Genomic DNA, 18,153 nt, shown 5'->3' on the forward strand with positions numbered 1-18,153 from the left:
TAGGGATAGTTGATAGGCATTAGTTATCAATGGATGCTCTGGCTGGTGGGTGGAAGCTTGATGGGGAACACATACGGGCATAATTCAGAATGTCTTCCCATGACATACTAATACAAAAGGGAAAACAGTGACTTTACAGTGAAGAAAACTGGCAGCAAGCAACTTGACAATAAATTTGAGGTTAATATTACCTGTGATGGAGCAGGTCGATATAGTGGTGAACTGATATAATGCACTGAGATGAGCTCAGCATCGTTTCTGTAGTATTCCTGCCGAAAGTGCAGGGCCTGGGTCTGGACATGAGGAAACATTAATGGACCCAGGTTGAAGGTTCTTCTGCAGAATGAAAATTCTGTCCTCTTTTAAGACCATGAAGTACTTGTACATGAGTGACAACGAAAGACTTCTAAAGACATGACTTGAAAACTAAGTACAATGTATGTTTCTGGATAGAAACCTGGATCAAAAAGAAGAAAGAGAAATTGTTGAGATAGCGAAATGTGAATGAAGTCTTGACTTGGAGGGTAGTGTTATGTTAACGTTAGTATCCTGTTTGGAACAGTTGTGTTGTGGTAATTTAGCAGAGTTTCCTTGTTTTGTTGTGATACACAGTGGAATGTTCAGGGACGGTGGGCATCAGGTAGTACAAAGACTGTCTAAGGTATAGATACACATATATACACATGTGTGTGTTTGTGTGTGTATAAAACAAATGTAGCTAAATGATGACAATTGGGGATCTTGCAGAAGAGGATGCAGGAATTCTTCATAACAATCATGCAGCTTTCCTGTAAGTTTGAAACTATTTTTAAATTAAAAAAAGGTGGGGGATAAGGCCAGGCCTCCAGATCATTCTTTTTAGGTATTTGTAGTAAAAGAGCAAATAGAAAAGTGATCATCTAACTGGTAACAGGATTCCTTTATATCCACACAGTATTTCGAAGTTCCCTTAGATATGCTTTAGTTGCAGTGCAAATGGTATGATCACACATCACTCGTCAGTGTAAATTAATGCAACCTATTTGGAAAGAAATTTGATACTACATGTATTAATGAAAATAAAATGTTTATATTTTTATCCCAGTTATTATAATCTTCCAAATTTATCCTAAAGAAGTAACCCAGAATGATGAACATGTGTGTATAAACACAAAAGAAATGATCACAATGTTATTTAATTAACAAAATGATAACAATAATACCCCTGGCTGGTGTAGCTCACCAATTCTATTCCCCATCAGGGCACACGCCTGAGTCGTGGGCTGGGTCCCCAGTTGGGGGCATGTGACAGGCAACCATTTGGTGTTTCTCTCCCTCTCTTTCTCCCTCCCTTCCCCTCTCTCTAAAAATAAAATAAAATCTTTAAAAAAAATTTTTTTAAAATAATAACAATAATAGAAGAAAAATAAAAGAAACCACCCAATATTGCAGTCATAAACTATAGTATGTCCTTTAGTCAGCCATTTAAAATTATACATATGAAAGTGTATAGCAACATAGAAAGATATTTTGATTTTGAAGTGAAACAACCAAAAATTATATATGTAATTTTTACATCTGTGTAAACATTAATTTGCATGTTGACAACAGTTAAAGTAAATACAGAAAAATTGAAGCATTTTGATTAGATTTGGTGGCAGGGTTTTGAGTTAATTTTTTTTTCTATTAATGTTAAAGTGTTTTTACTGTGACTTTTAAAGGAGGAAGGAAAGAATAGAATATATTCCATCCTAAATAACTAATATAAAAAATGGATGTTAAATGTTAGTCATTTTGATGGAAATTTTGGTACGTGGAATGGAGAATGTGAATAATAATATTTACTTCAATGGGATGATTTGATAATAGTATAATACATGTGCCCTTTAAGACTTAGCCCTCAGCCCTGGCTGGTATGACTCAGTGGATTGAGCACTGGCCTGTGACCCTGAGGGTCCCTGGTTCCTAATCCCGGCATATGCCTGGGTTTCGGGCCAGGTCCCCAGTATGGGGTGCACACGAGAGGCAACCACACATTGGTATTTCTTTCCCTCTCTTTCTCCTTCCCTGTCCCTCTTGTCTAAAAATAAATAAAATAAAATAATATCTCAACTAAAAGAAAAAAGAAAAAAAGACTTAGCGCTGGCTGGTGTGGCTCAGTGGATTGAGCACCATCCTGCAAACCAAAGAGTTGCCAGTTCGATTCCCATTCAGGGCACATGCCTGGGTCGCAGGCCAGGTCAGGTCCCCCCTAGGGGCTGTGTGAGTGGCAACCCCACATTGATGTTTCTCTCCCTCTCTTTCTTCCTCCCTTCCCCTCTGTCTAAAATAAATAAATAAATATTTTTTTTAGAAAAAGACTTAACTACTGTACAAATGTTTGTTTCAGACAGTTAACACAGTAGAATAAAAATATCTGAGTTCAGATCTTTGCTCTATCACTTCATAATTGTGTAATGATCTTGAACTAACAAAGTTATTTGTTTGGCTCTAAGCCTCAATTTACTGACTAAATAAGAATAATACTGCTTACTCCATAGATTATTCAAATTATTACATTGAATAGGAGTTCCTCTTGCAGTAAGTCCAGCCTAGGTTATTTAGACAAATACTCTCCTAAAAAACAACTACGTGTTGGATAAAATATTCAAAGCATCAAAGATTGGCAAGATTAAAAGAAATTCATAATTCAAAGTCTAAGAGAAAGAAGTACCTAAAAAGGTCCACCACACTTGCTTTGGACCAGCAGAATTTTTGACAGTCCATCAAATGTAAGCTTTGATTTTTATGGCTTCGTGGAACAAAGGGAACAGAAATCAAGGCCTAGGGCTAACCAAAAGAAAGGAGCTAGCTCAAGGAAGAGAGTGATGGAAGACCTCCTCACGTCAAGCTGGGTGAAACAGGAGTAAACTTACTTTATACTCCACCGTCAACTGACTGCAAAGTAAATTGTTTTGGTACGGAGTAGAGCAAGAAAAAGAAGGAAGTCATGGCCATCATCCATCTCTTACAAAGATTTGCAGCCCGTCCACCTAAGTGAACAGGAGAACCTCATGCCTTGAGCTTCAGCGAAGGCTGTCTTAGACCTGCATCATTCCCCCAAGTGTCTGGCAAAGGCAAACACCAAACCTCTCTGAAGAAAGACTTTTTCATCACAGTGTCCAAAGAACTTTCCAAAGCTATTTTTAAGAAAAGTAATTAGTGCACAAAAATAACCAAGCACACAAGGAAATAAGACATTGTGAGCAAGAACCCAACAGAAATAGTATAATAGAAAGAGACCTGCAAAAAATCATATATTAGAATTATCAATGATTATAAAAATAATGTCGATTCCTATGCTTGAAGAAATATATCAAACTTAAAAAGTAAGTTCAAGGGAAAGGAAACTTTTTCAATCAAATTTTTAAAATAACCAAATAAGAATCTCTAGAAATAAAAACTGTAGTAACGAAAATGTAAAACTCAGTATACATGACTAATAGCAGATTAAACTCAATTGGAGAGAATTAGTGAAGTGGAAGATCAGGAAAATTACTTACATGCAGCAGAGACAAAAATATGGAATTGAGGTTAAGAGAAATGGAAAATAAAGTGAGAATAATTGAAATTCCAGGAAAAAATTTGGGGATGGCATATTTCAGGTATTAATGTCATACAGCAACCCCAAACTTACCAGTTTAAAATAAACCAGGTCGCTTTGCTCACAGTTGTGTGGGTCTTGAGTTTGGAAGGGCTCCGCTAGGCAGTCCTCGTATAGAGTCTCTCATTGCGTTGGTGTCAGATGTCAGGCTCCAGGTGGGATAGGTGTACAAGATGACTCACTTATATGGGTGTCATTTGACACTGGCTGTCATCTAGGAGCTGTAGCTATAAACTAGAGCTGCCTGCACGTGGTCTCTTCCTCCTCAGTGTAATCAGCCTTCATACCTGGCAGATGAGCTCTCCCAGAGGGAACATCTCAAGAGAACGAGGAGAAAGCAGCAGGGCCTTTTATAACCTAGTTTCAGAGTACATATGGTGTCGCTTTCTCCGTACTCTTGGTCAAAGTCACAAATTTAAATAGAAGGGACATAGATCCTATGATGGGGGGAATACTGAAGATTTTAGGGTCTCCACACTGAAGTCTGAAAAGGAGGTACCACTCAGCTGGTGCTGGTATGTGAGCTCAGAGGAGAGACCCCTATGGGAGGGAACCCAGGCCCCTTAAGAAGGGTGCTGCTGCTACAGGAATGAAGAGCTGCTGCCACAGTGACAAAGTGTTGTCAGGATGCTGCTCACAGGAACCACAGGAACAGCCCCTCATGAAAATAAAACAGGAACACCCTGGCTGGTGTGGCTCAGTTGGTTGGAGCATCATTCTGTAACTAAAGGGTAGTGGATTCAGTTCTGGTCAAGTACTTAAAAAAAGGCAAATAAAACAGGAAGGAAGAAGTCCCTTCTTTCTCCTCCAGCTTTACAGTCTCTCCTGAGTGCCCTCTATCAGAAGAGCCTGTCAGGGAGCATTTGTCAGGGCAGAAACGTGGTTTGTATCCTCAGCTTCTGCCTCACAAACAGAGTCTAGAAGGGCGGATTTGGGGCTGAGGTACAGTACCTTAATAACCAACATATCTGGTAAGATTAAGCAAGAAGAGAAGAGGAAGACCATACATAAATAACCAGTGTCAGGAATGTAAAAGGAAATGTCATTACGGATGCTGCAAATTTGAGAAGATAAGACTTTTTAACAACTTTATGTGATAGGTACGTTTATTTATGTTTGAAATGTTCCATAATAAAAAGTCTGACCTTTAAGCTCATAACCCCAGCTGGGCCAGGCACTGGGAGATATCACCTGCTTTAGCCCTTACATGGCAGTCGTGTAGGGCAGGTACTGTTTTACACGTGAGGAAAGACCAGCTCGGAGTAGTCCCGTCCCGCACCTCACACAGGGTCTTAGTGCCATTGCCTGGATTTGAGCCCAGAGTTTTTCTGTTTCCCCAAATCAGTCTAGGAAACCTTAGAAATTGGCTAATACAACTTCTTCATTTGATGGTAAAGCAAACTGAGGCCCAGAGAAGTGACTTGCTCAAGGTCACTGGCCAGAGTATAGCATATGGGTTTACAGTGAGCCAGAACCTGAATTCAAGTCCTGTTTCAAGCATTTCCTAGATGTGGCACCTCGAATGGAATATTTGACCTTTCTGAGACCGTTCCTCATGCAAAACAGGACCAATAATACCCACCTGGTAGGTTGTTTAAGGATTAAATGTGTAGAAGAAAGCTCTGGGCCAGTGCCTGCCCCACTGCTGCAGGTACTGTTGGGAGCAGTGGAGGTAACAGCAAGAGTTGGAATCCAGGCTTCTGTGCCCCAGTTCAGGATTCTTTCCTAAAGAAAAGGGAAAAGGTGGCAACTTCCTTTAGAGATTAACGGTCAGAGGGGTTATATTTTAAGATAGTAGAGTATTCTTCATAATACTGATGCTTGTCTTTACAGTTCTGGTTTTGGGTAGAGTGACATTATAGCCACATGAAATAGCACAAACTCAACTATACATGCTCTTTCGCCTTTTCCTTCTCTTAAAGAGAAAATTTGGCCCTGGCTGGGGTAGCTCAGTGGATTGAGCACGGACCTGCAAACCAAAAGGTTGCAGGTTCGATTGCCTGTCAGGACACATGCCTGGGTTGCAGGCCAGATCCCCAGTGGGGGGCATGCGAAAGGCAACCACACATTGAAGTTTCTCTCCCTCTCTTTCTCCTTCACTTCCCCTCTAAATAAATAAATAAATAAATAAATAAATAAATAAAATCTTTGAAAAGAGAGAGAGAGAAAATTTGCCCTGGATGGTATAGCTCAGTGGATTGAGCACTGGCCTGCGAACCACAGGGTCACTGGTTCGATTCCCAGTCAGGGATTCAGACCAGGTCCCCAGTGACGAACATTTGAGAGGCGACCACACATTGATGTTTCTCTCCTCCTCTTTCTCCCTTCCTTCCTCCCTAAGAATAAATAAATAAAATCTTAAATAAAAGAGAAAAATTTTCACACTCTAACATTATGTCTTACATATGCGCAGATATGATACACTGTAGGTTATTATTCAAATACATTTAAATAGTGTGCTATACACAAAACTACGTATGCTGTATGTTATGAACATTTTAATGAATTTTTCAGGGGTAAATCTAAATTTACCTTTGCTGTATGCACTGATATTAGAATCTGATATTTTCAGAGGTGATTCATTTTAAAGGATGCTATGAAAACCTGTTAACTTTCTGTTTATTTTATATCTGTATTATAATCCTGTAGAGCTGATATAACCATTTCCAAAATATTCTAAGAATATTCCAATCCTTGCTGCCGTATATCTTCAGAGAGGAAACTAGCAACCGTAACCTGAATCCTATGAAGCATGAGTGAAATGCTCCCTAGTGAGCTACCAACATCCTGAGGTCACAGTCTGAGAGCTGATCCTTTCTCTGTCTCCCTTAGCATCTTGCCAAGTGCCCTGTGCAGAGTAGGTGCTCAAAAAAAAAGGTTGCTAAGCCTTGGTTGCATGGCTCAGTTGGAGCATTGTACTGTGCACTGGAGGGCTGCTGGTTCAATTCCCAGTCAGGGCACATGCCTAGGTTGTGGGTTCAAGCCCCAGTTGGGGCACATGCAGGAGGCAACCCGTCAATGTTCTTTTCTCACTTCGGTGTCTCTCTCCCTCTCTCCCTCTCTCTCTCTCTCTCTCTCTCTCTCTCTCTCTCTCTCTCTCTCTCTCTCCCTCTCCCTCTCTCCCTCTCTCCCTCTCTCCCTCTCTCCCTCTCTCCCCCACTCCCCCACTCCCCCACTCTCCCCCCTTCCTCTCTTTCTAAAATCAATGGGAACATGTTCTCAGGTGAGGATTAAATATATATATGTTTGCTAAAAGAACAAAAGATGTACCAGTGTTGCTTGTTCTTTATATATACATAGACACTATGGTTAAATTTGTCAGTACACCAGTTTGCATGGATTAAAAATCAGTATGAAGAGTTTTCTCCTCTCCCCTTTTCTTTCAGTGTATATACAAGAACACTTTACCTAAGATGTAGACCAAAAGTGAAGGTAAGTCCACTTCACAGGGGTGTGTGTGTGTGTGTGTGTGTGTGTGTGTGTGTGTGTGTGTGTTGGGAGAGAGGGGGTATTGGGAAGATGGGACAGAGTGGAAGAAAGGGATGGGGTGGAGAGGTAGGGGAGTGAGTACAAGCTTCAGAACCAGATACTCTTGAATCTTAATTCTTCCACTTAATGCACTATGACCTTGGGCAAGACTTTTCTCTTTAAGCCTTAGTTTCTTCAGCAATAAAATGGACCTGTTAATAGCTACATTGCAGAGTTGTTTTAAGGATCTGAGATTATTTTAATTCCCAGCTCCAGGCTTGACAAATAGATGCTTAATACATTTAAATAAATTAAATAAACACAGTTTCTGAAATCTGGTACAAATCTGAAAAAATATGCTGCGCTCGGGTACTTCTACCCAGACAATCACTAGCGAACCTGCCAAGCACTGTAGGCATAGCCCGTGGGTTCTTTCTCATTTTTTCAGGGATAATATGCAACACTTTTATCTTCTTTCATTGTGTCCTCACTTGTTTCCAAACAGTTTCTCTTCGGAATCTGGCCAATGATCCTGTTGGAGCCTCTCAGGAAGCACAGATAAATTATTCCACAAGAAAACAAAAAAGCATCTGCCATAGGCCTGGTCAAAGGAATAAGAAGATCCTTAAAGATCTTCACGTTCAAGTATATCATGACCATCACAGCTAAGGAGTGACTCTGACTAATGCTGCCAGCCACACAGAGAATGAGGAATGGGGCTTGTTGGATGTTTAGCTTATGTCCTCCTCCCCCTCCCCCTCCCCCTCACTCTAAGATGTTAAAAAGAAACAGACATGATATGTCTATGTATACTTGAATGCTAGAAAAATTGGGCTCTTCTTAAAAGGTTAACAGTTTGTGCTGATCATAGGAAATTTACCATTTCCTCTTTTTTTGACAAGGGTTGCATGTGAATTATACTTTCTTAATATTTGGTTAAATAATGAAATCACTATACTGGCAACACCCCATCTCCAGAAGCCCAGCTCTGAGCTAGCACTTAGCTGTGTCAGCCTTGATTTGTATTTTTGTCCAAGTAACCTCATGACAGTTGGTTTTCCAAGGTTTTTTTGTTTTGTTTTGTTTAAAGAGCTATCAGTGGGATTCTGGTAGTTTTTCACTGTCTGCCTCTGTGCCAATCAGAGGGTGTGTAAGCAAGCTCAGGCCCGCCACTGGGTTGTCACATCCCAGCTCTGGCTTGTCTGTGTGTGGCCACAACCAGTCAGGGCCGGGGGGTGGGGTGGGGGGCGCATCTTGCAGCCTTTCCGAGGGCTGTGAGGACACCTGTGCAGAATGTTGGGTCTGCAGACAATTGAAGGCGGGTGTTCCATTTCCTTTGATCTTCTCAGATCTTCAGGTCGTTACTGTTTTTATGGCTAGGGAAGCGTGGTCTGGTCTACTCATATTCCATCCTCCTGGCATAACTCGTTTGAAGTTACCAGTGAATGTCATTATACTCTGACATTGTAAATTATGCAATATTTCCCGGTTTTCAGAGACAATGTGTTGGGTTAACTAGAGCTAAATTATCAGGATCCTATTTACATAAAACTTACTATTTAGAATACCTGCTCCTTCATTTTCTGAAGGAAATAGATCTAAGGGTTGGGAACAGCTCTAACTTACTTGAACTTGTAACAGAACTCCCAAAAGATAAAGTGCTGAAAAATGGCAGTGAAATCTCACTGTAAGGCAGCTAGTGCTGATTTGGATTTGAATGTGTAACAAATTATATCACTTTTCACAAACATAACACCTGTCTAGGTTTAAAAACCTAATTAGATCCCTTTGCTTGTGTATTACCATATTTGTAACTTTACACCATTAGCATTTTTATGACTTTTCTTGCTTATACATTATTATAAACTTCAGATTGTTGCTATGAGCCTCAAAAGGAAGCTCATTTTTTCTTATGCAAAGGCATCAAACATTTCTGTCATTTTTCCAGTATTCAGTAAGTAGCCTTAGTACAAATTTGAAACCAATACAAATTTTGTTCTTTTTTCACCTACTTGCCTTAGTTTTAGTCCAAATAGTATTTTCCTTACCCTAGCATGCTAACATGCCGTTAGGCGGGTACTTCGGCCTACCTTTGTGATCTCCAGATAGAAAAGCACTTGCCAAACATAAACGTCAAAGAACTGTGGCCGTGCCTTAGGAAAACATGAAACTAAACAGTTCTGACACACAGCCCATGAGATTGTTCTGTCCTTTACCACAAGATTCTGACTTCTGGCTGCATTTCATGCGCAGCTACCTAGGCTCTCTGCCATCTTACCTTTTTTAATGAGTTCCATTTGTTTCACACCATTGTCTTTTGTACTTGTCACGCAAGATGTACTTCTGCTCAGAGAATCTATATATAGAAATAGGCCCACCCTTCATGATAATGCTGCTAACCCCTGGGAGACTGAGACTCTGCAGTATTAAAGTCAGACTGAGTGAGTGGAGAGCACACCCTCGCAGAGGCCCTTCAGTTTGGCAGGTGAGCAGGCAGCCGCCACTGGTTAATGAAGCTGCCCCTCATCGCACTGGAGAAGCGTGTGGCCAATTTTTCAAAGACCTTTGTTTCCATCAGGGAAAACAGACAGCATCAAACTATTTTACAAGTGTTGGGCAAAAAGCAGAGACTAAATCCAGTCTCTTTCATTTTCCAAGTTAGTTTTTGCCCCACCTGGCTCTCTTTTTGGCAACCTAAGTATTAGCACACTCAAGACTTTATATCTGTGCCACAGCAAGTATTTTGGAAATACCACTAACCTTTAGGACATTGCTAAATGGCCTTTATTTCAATGGTTTTGTTTTTTTCCTTCTGGGATTCTGGGTGGGCATTATAGGGTTGGATTACTTCCCCTCTCTGTTCCCTTTATTTTCTTGGAAGACTTCCTGTTAACTAGAATATACAAAAAAAAAAAAAAAAGACAACAAACAAAATCCTCTTTATGGCTAAACAAATAATGGTTTGTTTGCATATCACCTGATGTGAAAGGTGCGCCTCTGTGAGCCCTGTAGCAAATTATATTTTAGAAAACATTAATACTTTATGAGGATGTGAAAGAGGTAGTTTGCTTACACATTTTAATATCCTTCCTGTGCTGCCATTTTCACTCCAGAAAATTAAAAACAATTATACTTTTTTTTTTAAAGGAAAAACTAGGTGAAAGGTGGTTGTGTTAATCAGATTGTTCATTCTGTCCGCGCCTCCCCACCTTGTTACGTCAGTGCAACATTGCCACCACCGGAAGCCATCTCTCTGATCCTTGTGGTAGTATATAAATTGATCACTAACAGGAGAAACATCATTTTTGAATAGTCTGCAAACAAGAGATCCAAATAGTGGTATGTGGGTCAGCAGAATTCGGTCAGATATTATGGTTAAACCTCATTGCAGAATTGCCAGGACTGTTAATCTGGGCTTTCCTTACACTAAGAGGGTTTTTCTTACACTAAGGAGGGATGAGTCAAAGAAAATCAAGAGACAAAAAATTTCAGGTACACGATGCATGAAAGTCCTTAAATACCTGCAAAAAGTTCCATTTTAATGCAAACAGTTTCTGAATTTAGCCAATGTCCCTAAAAGCGTTTAATAATTTAAGGTTTTCTTACACGTTTTATGGGTTCCATGTTACTTTACTCTTGAACAAATCATTTGTCGCGAAGCGTACAGTTTTAGCTCTCAATTCCACATTTACGTGACAGAAGAAATCCTTTTAGCCCTGTGGTTTGCGATGTGCTGCTGGATAAACAGTTGTGTAAAACTGAAATGTCAAAGAGAACCAGTTGTAATTGGAATTTGCAAGTATGTGGTGATTTGCAGATCTACCTCTGTCCACATTTCCCATCCTATCAGCGCCATAGTATAACTAGTTTGATAACTTTGTCTTGCTTTTTAGTGTCTAAAATTACAGCTTGTTCACTGTGCTGTAAACATTTGGAAATAATGACTAAAATTTGGCTAAAAGTAGTTAAACCCCTTTGGGGAGCTGTAAAATGAAAAAGAAAAAGAATGGTCAGGACCCATCTGACTGGAGAAATTCAGTGCTGTTTTTTTTTAAACTGTTGCACTTCCTTCAAGAATAAGGAAACTTTGTTATTTTAGTGTCCAATTGTAGTGGCTGGGTGGGAATAAGTTGCCAGTATTGCTGAGGTTTATGTGAGCGTGCCCCTGGCCTTACTTTCTCCTGTTGGAGAGGGGAAATCTTTCCCGTCCTCTTAGATTCAGTAGTTGGGGGCCTGACAAATGACAGGTTAGCAAGGGAAAAGGCAGACCTTTACTCACATACCTCCACGGGAGTTCAGCGAAAAACGTGCCGCAAGGAGGAAGAATCTGGGGCTTAATAAGGAAAAGGGCTGGGGACAGAGGGCACTTACGGGAAAACAAATGACTTTTAGGAAAGATAATGGGGCCTTAGGAGAATAGGTGGAAGAGATGATAGCTTCATGACAGTGTCCGTTCAGGTGGGGACGAAACTCCCAGGGGAGAGGATTTATGACCGATGAGTTCCTTTGGGAGGCTCTACTTTTCGGCAGATAAAAGGACTTCAGGAAAAAGAAAGGCTTCCTCCTGCATCTGCTCATTCCCAGATGCCTTCAGCTCAGAATAATTCTTTTGCCACAGTGGTATATTCTGCACCCCTTTTCTTCCCGTCTAAAGCCTCCAGAAAGTTTAACCAAAAGCTGAGTTAGTGGCTGTGGAGAGATGTGTGTTACAAGCTGGGGAGTAAAAGACCTGCAAAGGAAAAGACATAGATTTACACAGAAACAGAAGGAAAAACAAAACTTAGTTGTTGGAGCAGATCATAAACTGAGTCTTTGAGTCCAGGGGCAGCCGCAAGGATCTCCAGGTGCTGGTCCTGAAGTGCCTTTAGGTGGTGGAGTAAGGAACTGGCAGTGTCGGGCATGGTTATTTCCTGGAGCTCAAAGAACCGTGTTCTGGTGAACTTCCTGAGAGTCAGGAGCTGTCGTAGTGATAAATCCTTTAAAGTTACAGCAGGTCGTCCAGCTTCGGCTTCAGGAAAAGGGCAGTTTTAATTCTTAGTGATACCAAGTCAGGAGTGGGAGAAAATTGGAAATGTTCACTGAAAAAATGTACAAGATGGCAGGATCCAGCTTACAAACAGGTGAAAATAACTCACAGAGAATGAACTAGAATCTAGTTTTCCACTGAAAGAAAATTTCTCTCTACTCACCCTCATTTTCATCAAAGACAGTCAGGGTAATAGACAGTCACTATTTTTGATTGCAAAACAGATCTAGTCTCATCAAGCTTAGCCTGGTAGGTTCAGTGCAACAAAAATCACAATTGATGACATCGGCCTTTTAATCTTTGTTTTGCTGGGACTTTTACCAGGAGTTTCAGATTGGACATTTTAAAGCCACAAAGCTAGGGAGCCAAGCCAAGAACTCACCACCAGGCTTCACTTGCAGTACCTGCAGATTTGGATGAATTCCTCCTTCTCAGGGTCCCCAAAATATTCAGAGCATTTTGGGCTGCCGTGAAGTGGCCTTCCTTGCTCACCAGTAAGGCTGGGAACCCTGCAAGGCTGCCAGGCCGGTTTTCCAGGGGAGCTTTGTAAGCGCTGGCTCCTTGTAAGTCAACCTTAGTTCTTTAAAACTAGTCATTTCTTATTCGACACATATCCTCTCAAATATGACATTCTAGTCAAAGCCCTCATAATAAAACAGTGCTTCCAGTTGTGTCCTGTTACAAGGAGAACCAACTCTTTTTGGACATACTCAAATAACTATATTGCCATAAAAATAAGAATATTCGATAAGAGTTTCCAAATTTTGGAGGGATCAGGCAAGGAGAAAAGATAAATGTTTTCTTTTTGTTTGCAAAGATATAATCTAAATTCTGTAAGTTATAGATAGCTTAAAAGAGTTAAAGGGGTTTCTTGAATCTGGAAAATAGAAGATTAAAGAACAGCAGTACTAAACTGAGGTTTAGTAATTAACGACCCAGTATTTTATCTTATTTGGAAGTGACCTAGACCCAGATACAGATACTGCTTCACTTGAAATTCAAACTGAAGATAGAACTCTGGCTTGGGACCATAAACCTTCACCTTGGGTCATGAAACCTTGACATCGTGGAGGGAGAGGTGGAAAACGTAAGGGGTAACAACTTCAAACGCCAGCCCTTCCCCCAGGAGGCCATCAGAGCAGCTCAGGAGAAGGCGTCACTGAAAAGAGTTTAAACAGAATTATTAGCTGCAGAATTCCTGCTGTTCGTGCACGTTCAGCCATTTGGAAGAAGCAGTACTGACCCCCGTTTTAATACACTTTAAATACCTAGTGTTGTTTCACAAGACCTTCATTTATCATTAAATTCAGCAAGTTACTATCTGTTTTGATTGGTAGCTAATGTGGAAAATGATCACAGGAACATTTCCTACTAGAAAACCCTAAAACCTAACTCAAGAAATTCAATTACAGGCATGCGCATGACCTAAAATCGCCCCACTCTGGTTAGCTCAGCAGCTGGCACTAGTACGCCATCAACCACCAGGCACACTTTGCTCACAGTTCCTGTCAGCCTCGTTAACAAAACCTGCTTCGTTGCTTTAAAGAACGCAGTGTTGATACTTAAACTATATTTAGTCCTTGGTAATTTGAATATTCACCAAATCGTCATAAGGTTCTGAAACACGGCAATGTTAGATCTGCAGATCATCGCTTTTAAGGTGAGTTTACAGTGGTAACTCAGGCTGCAGCGGGGTGCGCGTATTAGAGAAATCTTTAAGCATGTATATATCCCTGTAAGTACTCACTCTGAGGTCATCTTCGCCCCAAAGAAAATGATACAAATGTTCTATGATACCAAATGGCCATAGAACAGGGGTAGGCCAATGACAGCCCCCGGGGCCAAATCCAGTCTGCAGCAGTGCGGACTGAAAAGCAAGAATGATTTTTACATTCTAAGTGTTGTTTGAACATACAAAAAGACAAAGACCCGCAAAGCCTCGACGGCTCGCGCTCTGGTTCTGGGAGACCTTCAGCAAGTGAGCTCCACAGTGGAAATCCGGCAGCACTTCGTACTGCCCTTCTCTGCAAGGCGATTCGGTGTGCATTTGTCAGAATGAAATACTTCATACATTTGAAATCTCTCACTTCTTTGTTGAATGTAATTGTATGATTTGTGTTTAAATATTTACACTATAAAATTATTTCTTTGTATCAGTTTTACTAGATTGGCAACAGTCTGCTGTGAAGTGCCTAAACCTTTGAAAAAATTACATGATTTTGTTTTTGTTAGAAAGGGAATTCCACTCCATACTGTAAAGTCCAGAAATGTTAGTCGCGTTCATCTTTTGGGTTGACTTCCAGGAAGTTGAGCTCTTTAGACCATTTTTTCTCACGCCGTTTAAAACGTGCCGTGCAGTGGTTGCAAAGGGACTGATGAGCTGTGCCATAGTCGTGTGCACACTTTCCTTTCAAAAGGAAAATTCAAAGTTTTTTCCACAAGTAGTCTGTTTCTTTTTGGCTCTTTGAGGAGCTCAATTGTTTAGTGCCTATTCATACATGAGTCTACTTTAAGAAACAGCTATTATCAATTTCTGCTTAATGTACTGATTGGGCATTGTTTATTGTCAAGCATTTTCATACTTTTAATATTTCTGAGTCATTTATCAATGTGACCAGCAGATAAACTATTCAAGTTAATTACATGGTTTCCTAGTTTCATTTTGGTGTAGATGTTTGTTCTACTAGCAATTATTTAATAAACATAGATTGTCCTAAACTGGTACAAGGAACTAAGCGTTTCCAAGTGCTCTCACATCTGCTTATTCACTTTTTCCATTTGATTTGCCAACGCCACAATCATTTTTCTAGGAGATAGTAGCATTTTGTATATTTATCTAATCTGCTCTAATCTAGGCTATATTTCAGCATTCAGTTGCCCCTCTATTGGTAACAGTATTAAAGGATGCTGTTTCAAATCAGACTTCTGGCAGTGTCCTATCCCTGGTTTACATTTAATGCACAGTATGTTTGTATAAAGGCAGGGCACTGTGGATAGTTGCACACTTCGTGCACTGCACAAGGTCAGTCTGTTGGGGGCGGGGGTTAAGGGGCTGAAATCTAGCCTCTGCTCAGCTTGTCAAGGCATGTGCCTTGGTAGGGTTGCACCCGAGCACACACCCTATTCCAGTTTCCGAGTGAAGGGACCGTGCAGGCCAGCGGCCATCCTGTTCATAGGAAAGCATGTTCAGTAATTCTGCTAGGATTTTTCTGTTACTAGTCTGAGACTATACTGCAGTACCTTCAACTCCAAGCTGGGTAATTTACAAGGTTTCAAACAAAAGAGAGGGAAGTATATGAAAAAGAGATGGATGTGACCGCAAAGTCTCAAAGATTCCCTCTGGTTCTGGGAGTGTGCTTCCCTTCTTTAGACCTTCAGCAAAGGAGCTCCCAAGTGGAAAGCTGGTAACTTTTCAGTTAAACAGTATGATCTATAAATACCAAGTGTGCTCAACTTTAGAAGCTCTGGAGTAAATGCACGAGCCTTCCAGCTTTACACGATTAGGCGGGGACAGATCAGAAACAGACAAAAATTACTGCACAAGTCAGATATGTCAGCAGTGCCCAAAGTGCCATCTACAAGACTTAAAACAAATCAGAATTTTCTGTAGTTCACCTAGTTTTCCAAGCCACTTTTTTTAAAGTTCTATGAAAGTTTATGAGAAAGTTCTGTAAAATTCTATGAGGAAAAATTAATCAGGGACTATTGTCTTCATTATAAATTTTGAAAAATAACAAGAACAAAAATGTTTGCCAAATTAATGTGGCTATCCTTTTGAGAAAATACTTTGTGATGAGGTGAGGTGTGTCTGCCTGCCCCCTCGCAGGGACAACCTGAAAGACCACACCCAGGTAGTCTCCACAAGGGGCCATAAGATCATGCAACAGAGGGCCGTTGCGCCTGGCTTCTCCCTGCCCTCTCCAAGCCTCCCCTGGTGTGACTCCCTTCCCTGGAGAGTATCGGAGACTATCGTGTAGTTAGCTCACTTTCCCACAGAGATGCTTTCAGCCCAAACCCTGAAGAATCCACCCGCTCCAGCCCATTCCCGGCCATCAAGGAGCTGCCACTAATGTATGTGAATGGTGACATTAGAAGGGGCTCTGGAGCTGAGACAGGGAGGGAAGAGAGCAGGTGAAAAGACTGTGAGGTGCTCTGACCCCTCCAAACTCCCAAGGCACACTCCTCCTGCTCAGTAAGTAAATTATTCTCTTGGAATCGCGTTAGGGTTGGGAGGTTAGCCGTGCAAGCAGGGGATTGGGAAATACGTAAGCTTAACTCTTGGTTACAAACATCTGAGAAAGCGTGTCTGTCCCCTTCAGGGGGACACTGTAGATGTGGATGTCTTTTATCCCCTGGTCTGGAACGTTCAGCCATCAGAAGGCTCAGGAAAGAAACTGCAAAGTGGTTCTTATCAGATGCGTCTTCTCAGGAGAGTGGCACCGTGTGTGCGATAGAAACTTCAGTAGAGTGTCTGCCCTTGACGTGAGATCTGCAAATCCTAGAGGGAGCAAAAGATTTCTGCAGGCGGGTTCTCATGGAGAAGCCAAATTAAAACAAAAGGACCGGTGGTTCATTGAGTCTACTGGAAATAGACGATCAGGGAGACTCTGGGATACGAGGAAAGGGATGAAATCAGGAGAGTGAAAATATCTCAACTTCGTAGTATCTAAAGTCCAGGAGGAGTGGTCTTGGTCCAAGAGGATTATTGCAGTGCTGCTTTTAAAGGACCTGTAGTCTTGAAATGGGAGGAAAGAAGTCACTGGACAAATCAACCTGAATCAGGAATTTTCACATGGACGTGGAACTTTGCAAGACCCGAGACAATAATTATTTGCCAGTGTATCTTCCAAGCTCTTCAGACTGCAGCCTTAAACCCTGCTCTATGGTCTGTGCTTCTGGCTGGTTTTGATGGAGCCAGTGGCTGCTGGCACCTTGGCCAGTTTCCTGGGAGATGGCCATCCATCACTCTCCTCTGAGCCTCTGAAGCCAAGTCCTCTGCCAGCCTTGCTTATGGTGGTGCCGTTGCAGCTTCTTACAGAGAATTGTCTCCCCTGGATGTTTATCTTCAGGCCTCTAGAGGTTGCCCTGTGTTTAAGAAAAGGAAGGCAATGTAGCCTCACCGCACACTTTGGACCGCGGAGGGGGGCGGTGGGGGGAGCCAACTAGAGTCACATGAGGAGAGACTGGGTTTGTGGCTCTGGGAGAGAGCTGAAGGGACAGCCACCAGGACCCCTGTGCTGAGTCCCTCTCCCATACCGTCTTTCTTGGGTGAGCTCCTCCCTCCGTACCCAAACTTCAGCTTTTAAATATTAGCTTTTCTACCCAAGCCCACTGGAATGGGTAGTTTCCGTTACTGCTGACTGACTATGTGGCAGATTCTTCCACTAGTCCCTCCTTTGTGTTTCAGAGAGGGGCAGCCTTGCCTGGCTCAACCCTGGCCTGATGGAGCACAAGTGAATTTGCAAAGCATTTTGAATTGTGCTTTATAAATTGGACAACTACAAAGGAATTGGGATTGCTTCAATGCCACCTGTGAACCAGACACACTTTTCTAGTGCCACCCTGCCTGCCACACCCCCCCCCCCCCCCACAGGCATGCATCATTTGATGGAGCAAGTTTTATTGATCTTAACTCTGGGCTCAGCTCCGGCCTGTCAGAGGTATTTTCCACCTTTTTCTCTTGCTTCAGCCCCGGACTGCAAAGCATGATGTGTCTACCTAGGTAAGAAAGAAGGGCCTGCCTCACTTGGTAGGGGGCCTCGTCCCAAACAGGGCTTGATTCTCAAAGGAATATGTGGAGAAAGCATAAAAAGAGAGGATTCATTTTTTGAGCCCTGCTACGTGGGACTACATGGCACTGTGGGGGCTGTATGTGGGGACTGTATGGCAGTGTTAGGTGCTCCGACTACACTGGAGAACAGGACAGACACCCCGCCTTATGGCCCTCACAGCCTAGTGTCTAACAACCGTGCCACTTACGTTTGGGGTGAGCATCGTTGGGGAAGGGCACGGAGAGCTCTGCCAGTGCGCCCTGGGG

The 18,153-nt window shown here is 41.8% G+C and overlaps 1 protein-coding gene across 1 annotated transcript in view; it reads left to right on the top strand.

The window, feature by feature from the left end:
• The window catches only part of ACER3 (alkaline ceramidase 3), a 100,429-nt gene extending 85,653 nt beyond the window's left edge, over nucleotides 1-14,776 (top strand). The window contains exons 10-11 of the mRNA XM_053924193.1: nucleotides 7,009-7,054; nucleotides 7,596-14,776. Coding sequence (XP_053780168.1) covers nucleotides 7,009-7,054; nucleotides 7,596-7,652 — 103 coding nt within the window. The 3' untranslated portion in view covers nucleotides 7,653-14,776. The remainder of the gene's footprint in view (nucleotides 1-7,008; nucleotides 7,055-7,595) is intronic.
• The last annotated feature ends 3,377 nt before the right edge of the window (nucleotides 14,777-18,153 follow it).

Source organism: Desmodus rotundus, chromosome 5 (genome assembly GCF_022682495.2).
Source record: "Desmodus rotundus isolate HL8 chromosome 5, HLdesRot8A.1, whole genome shotgun sequence".
In the NCBI taxonomy this organism is placed as follows: domain Eukaryota; kingdom Metazoa; phylum Chordata; class Mammalia; order Chiroptera; family Phyllostomidae; genus Desmodus; species Desmodus rotundus.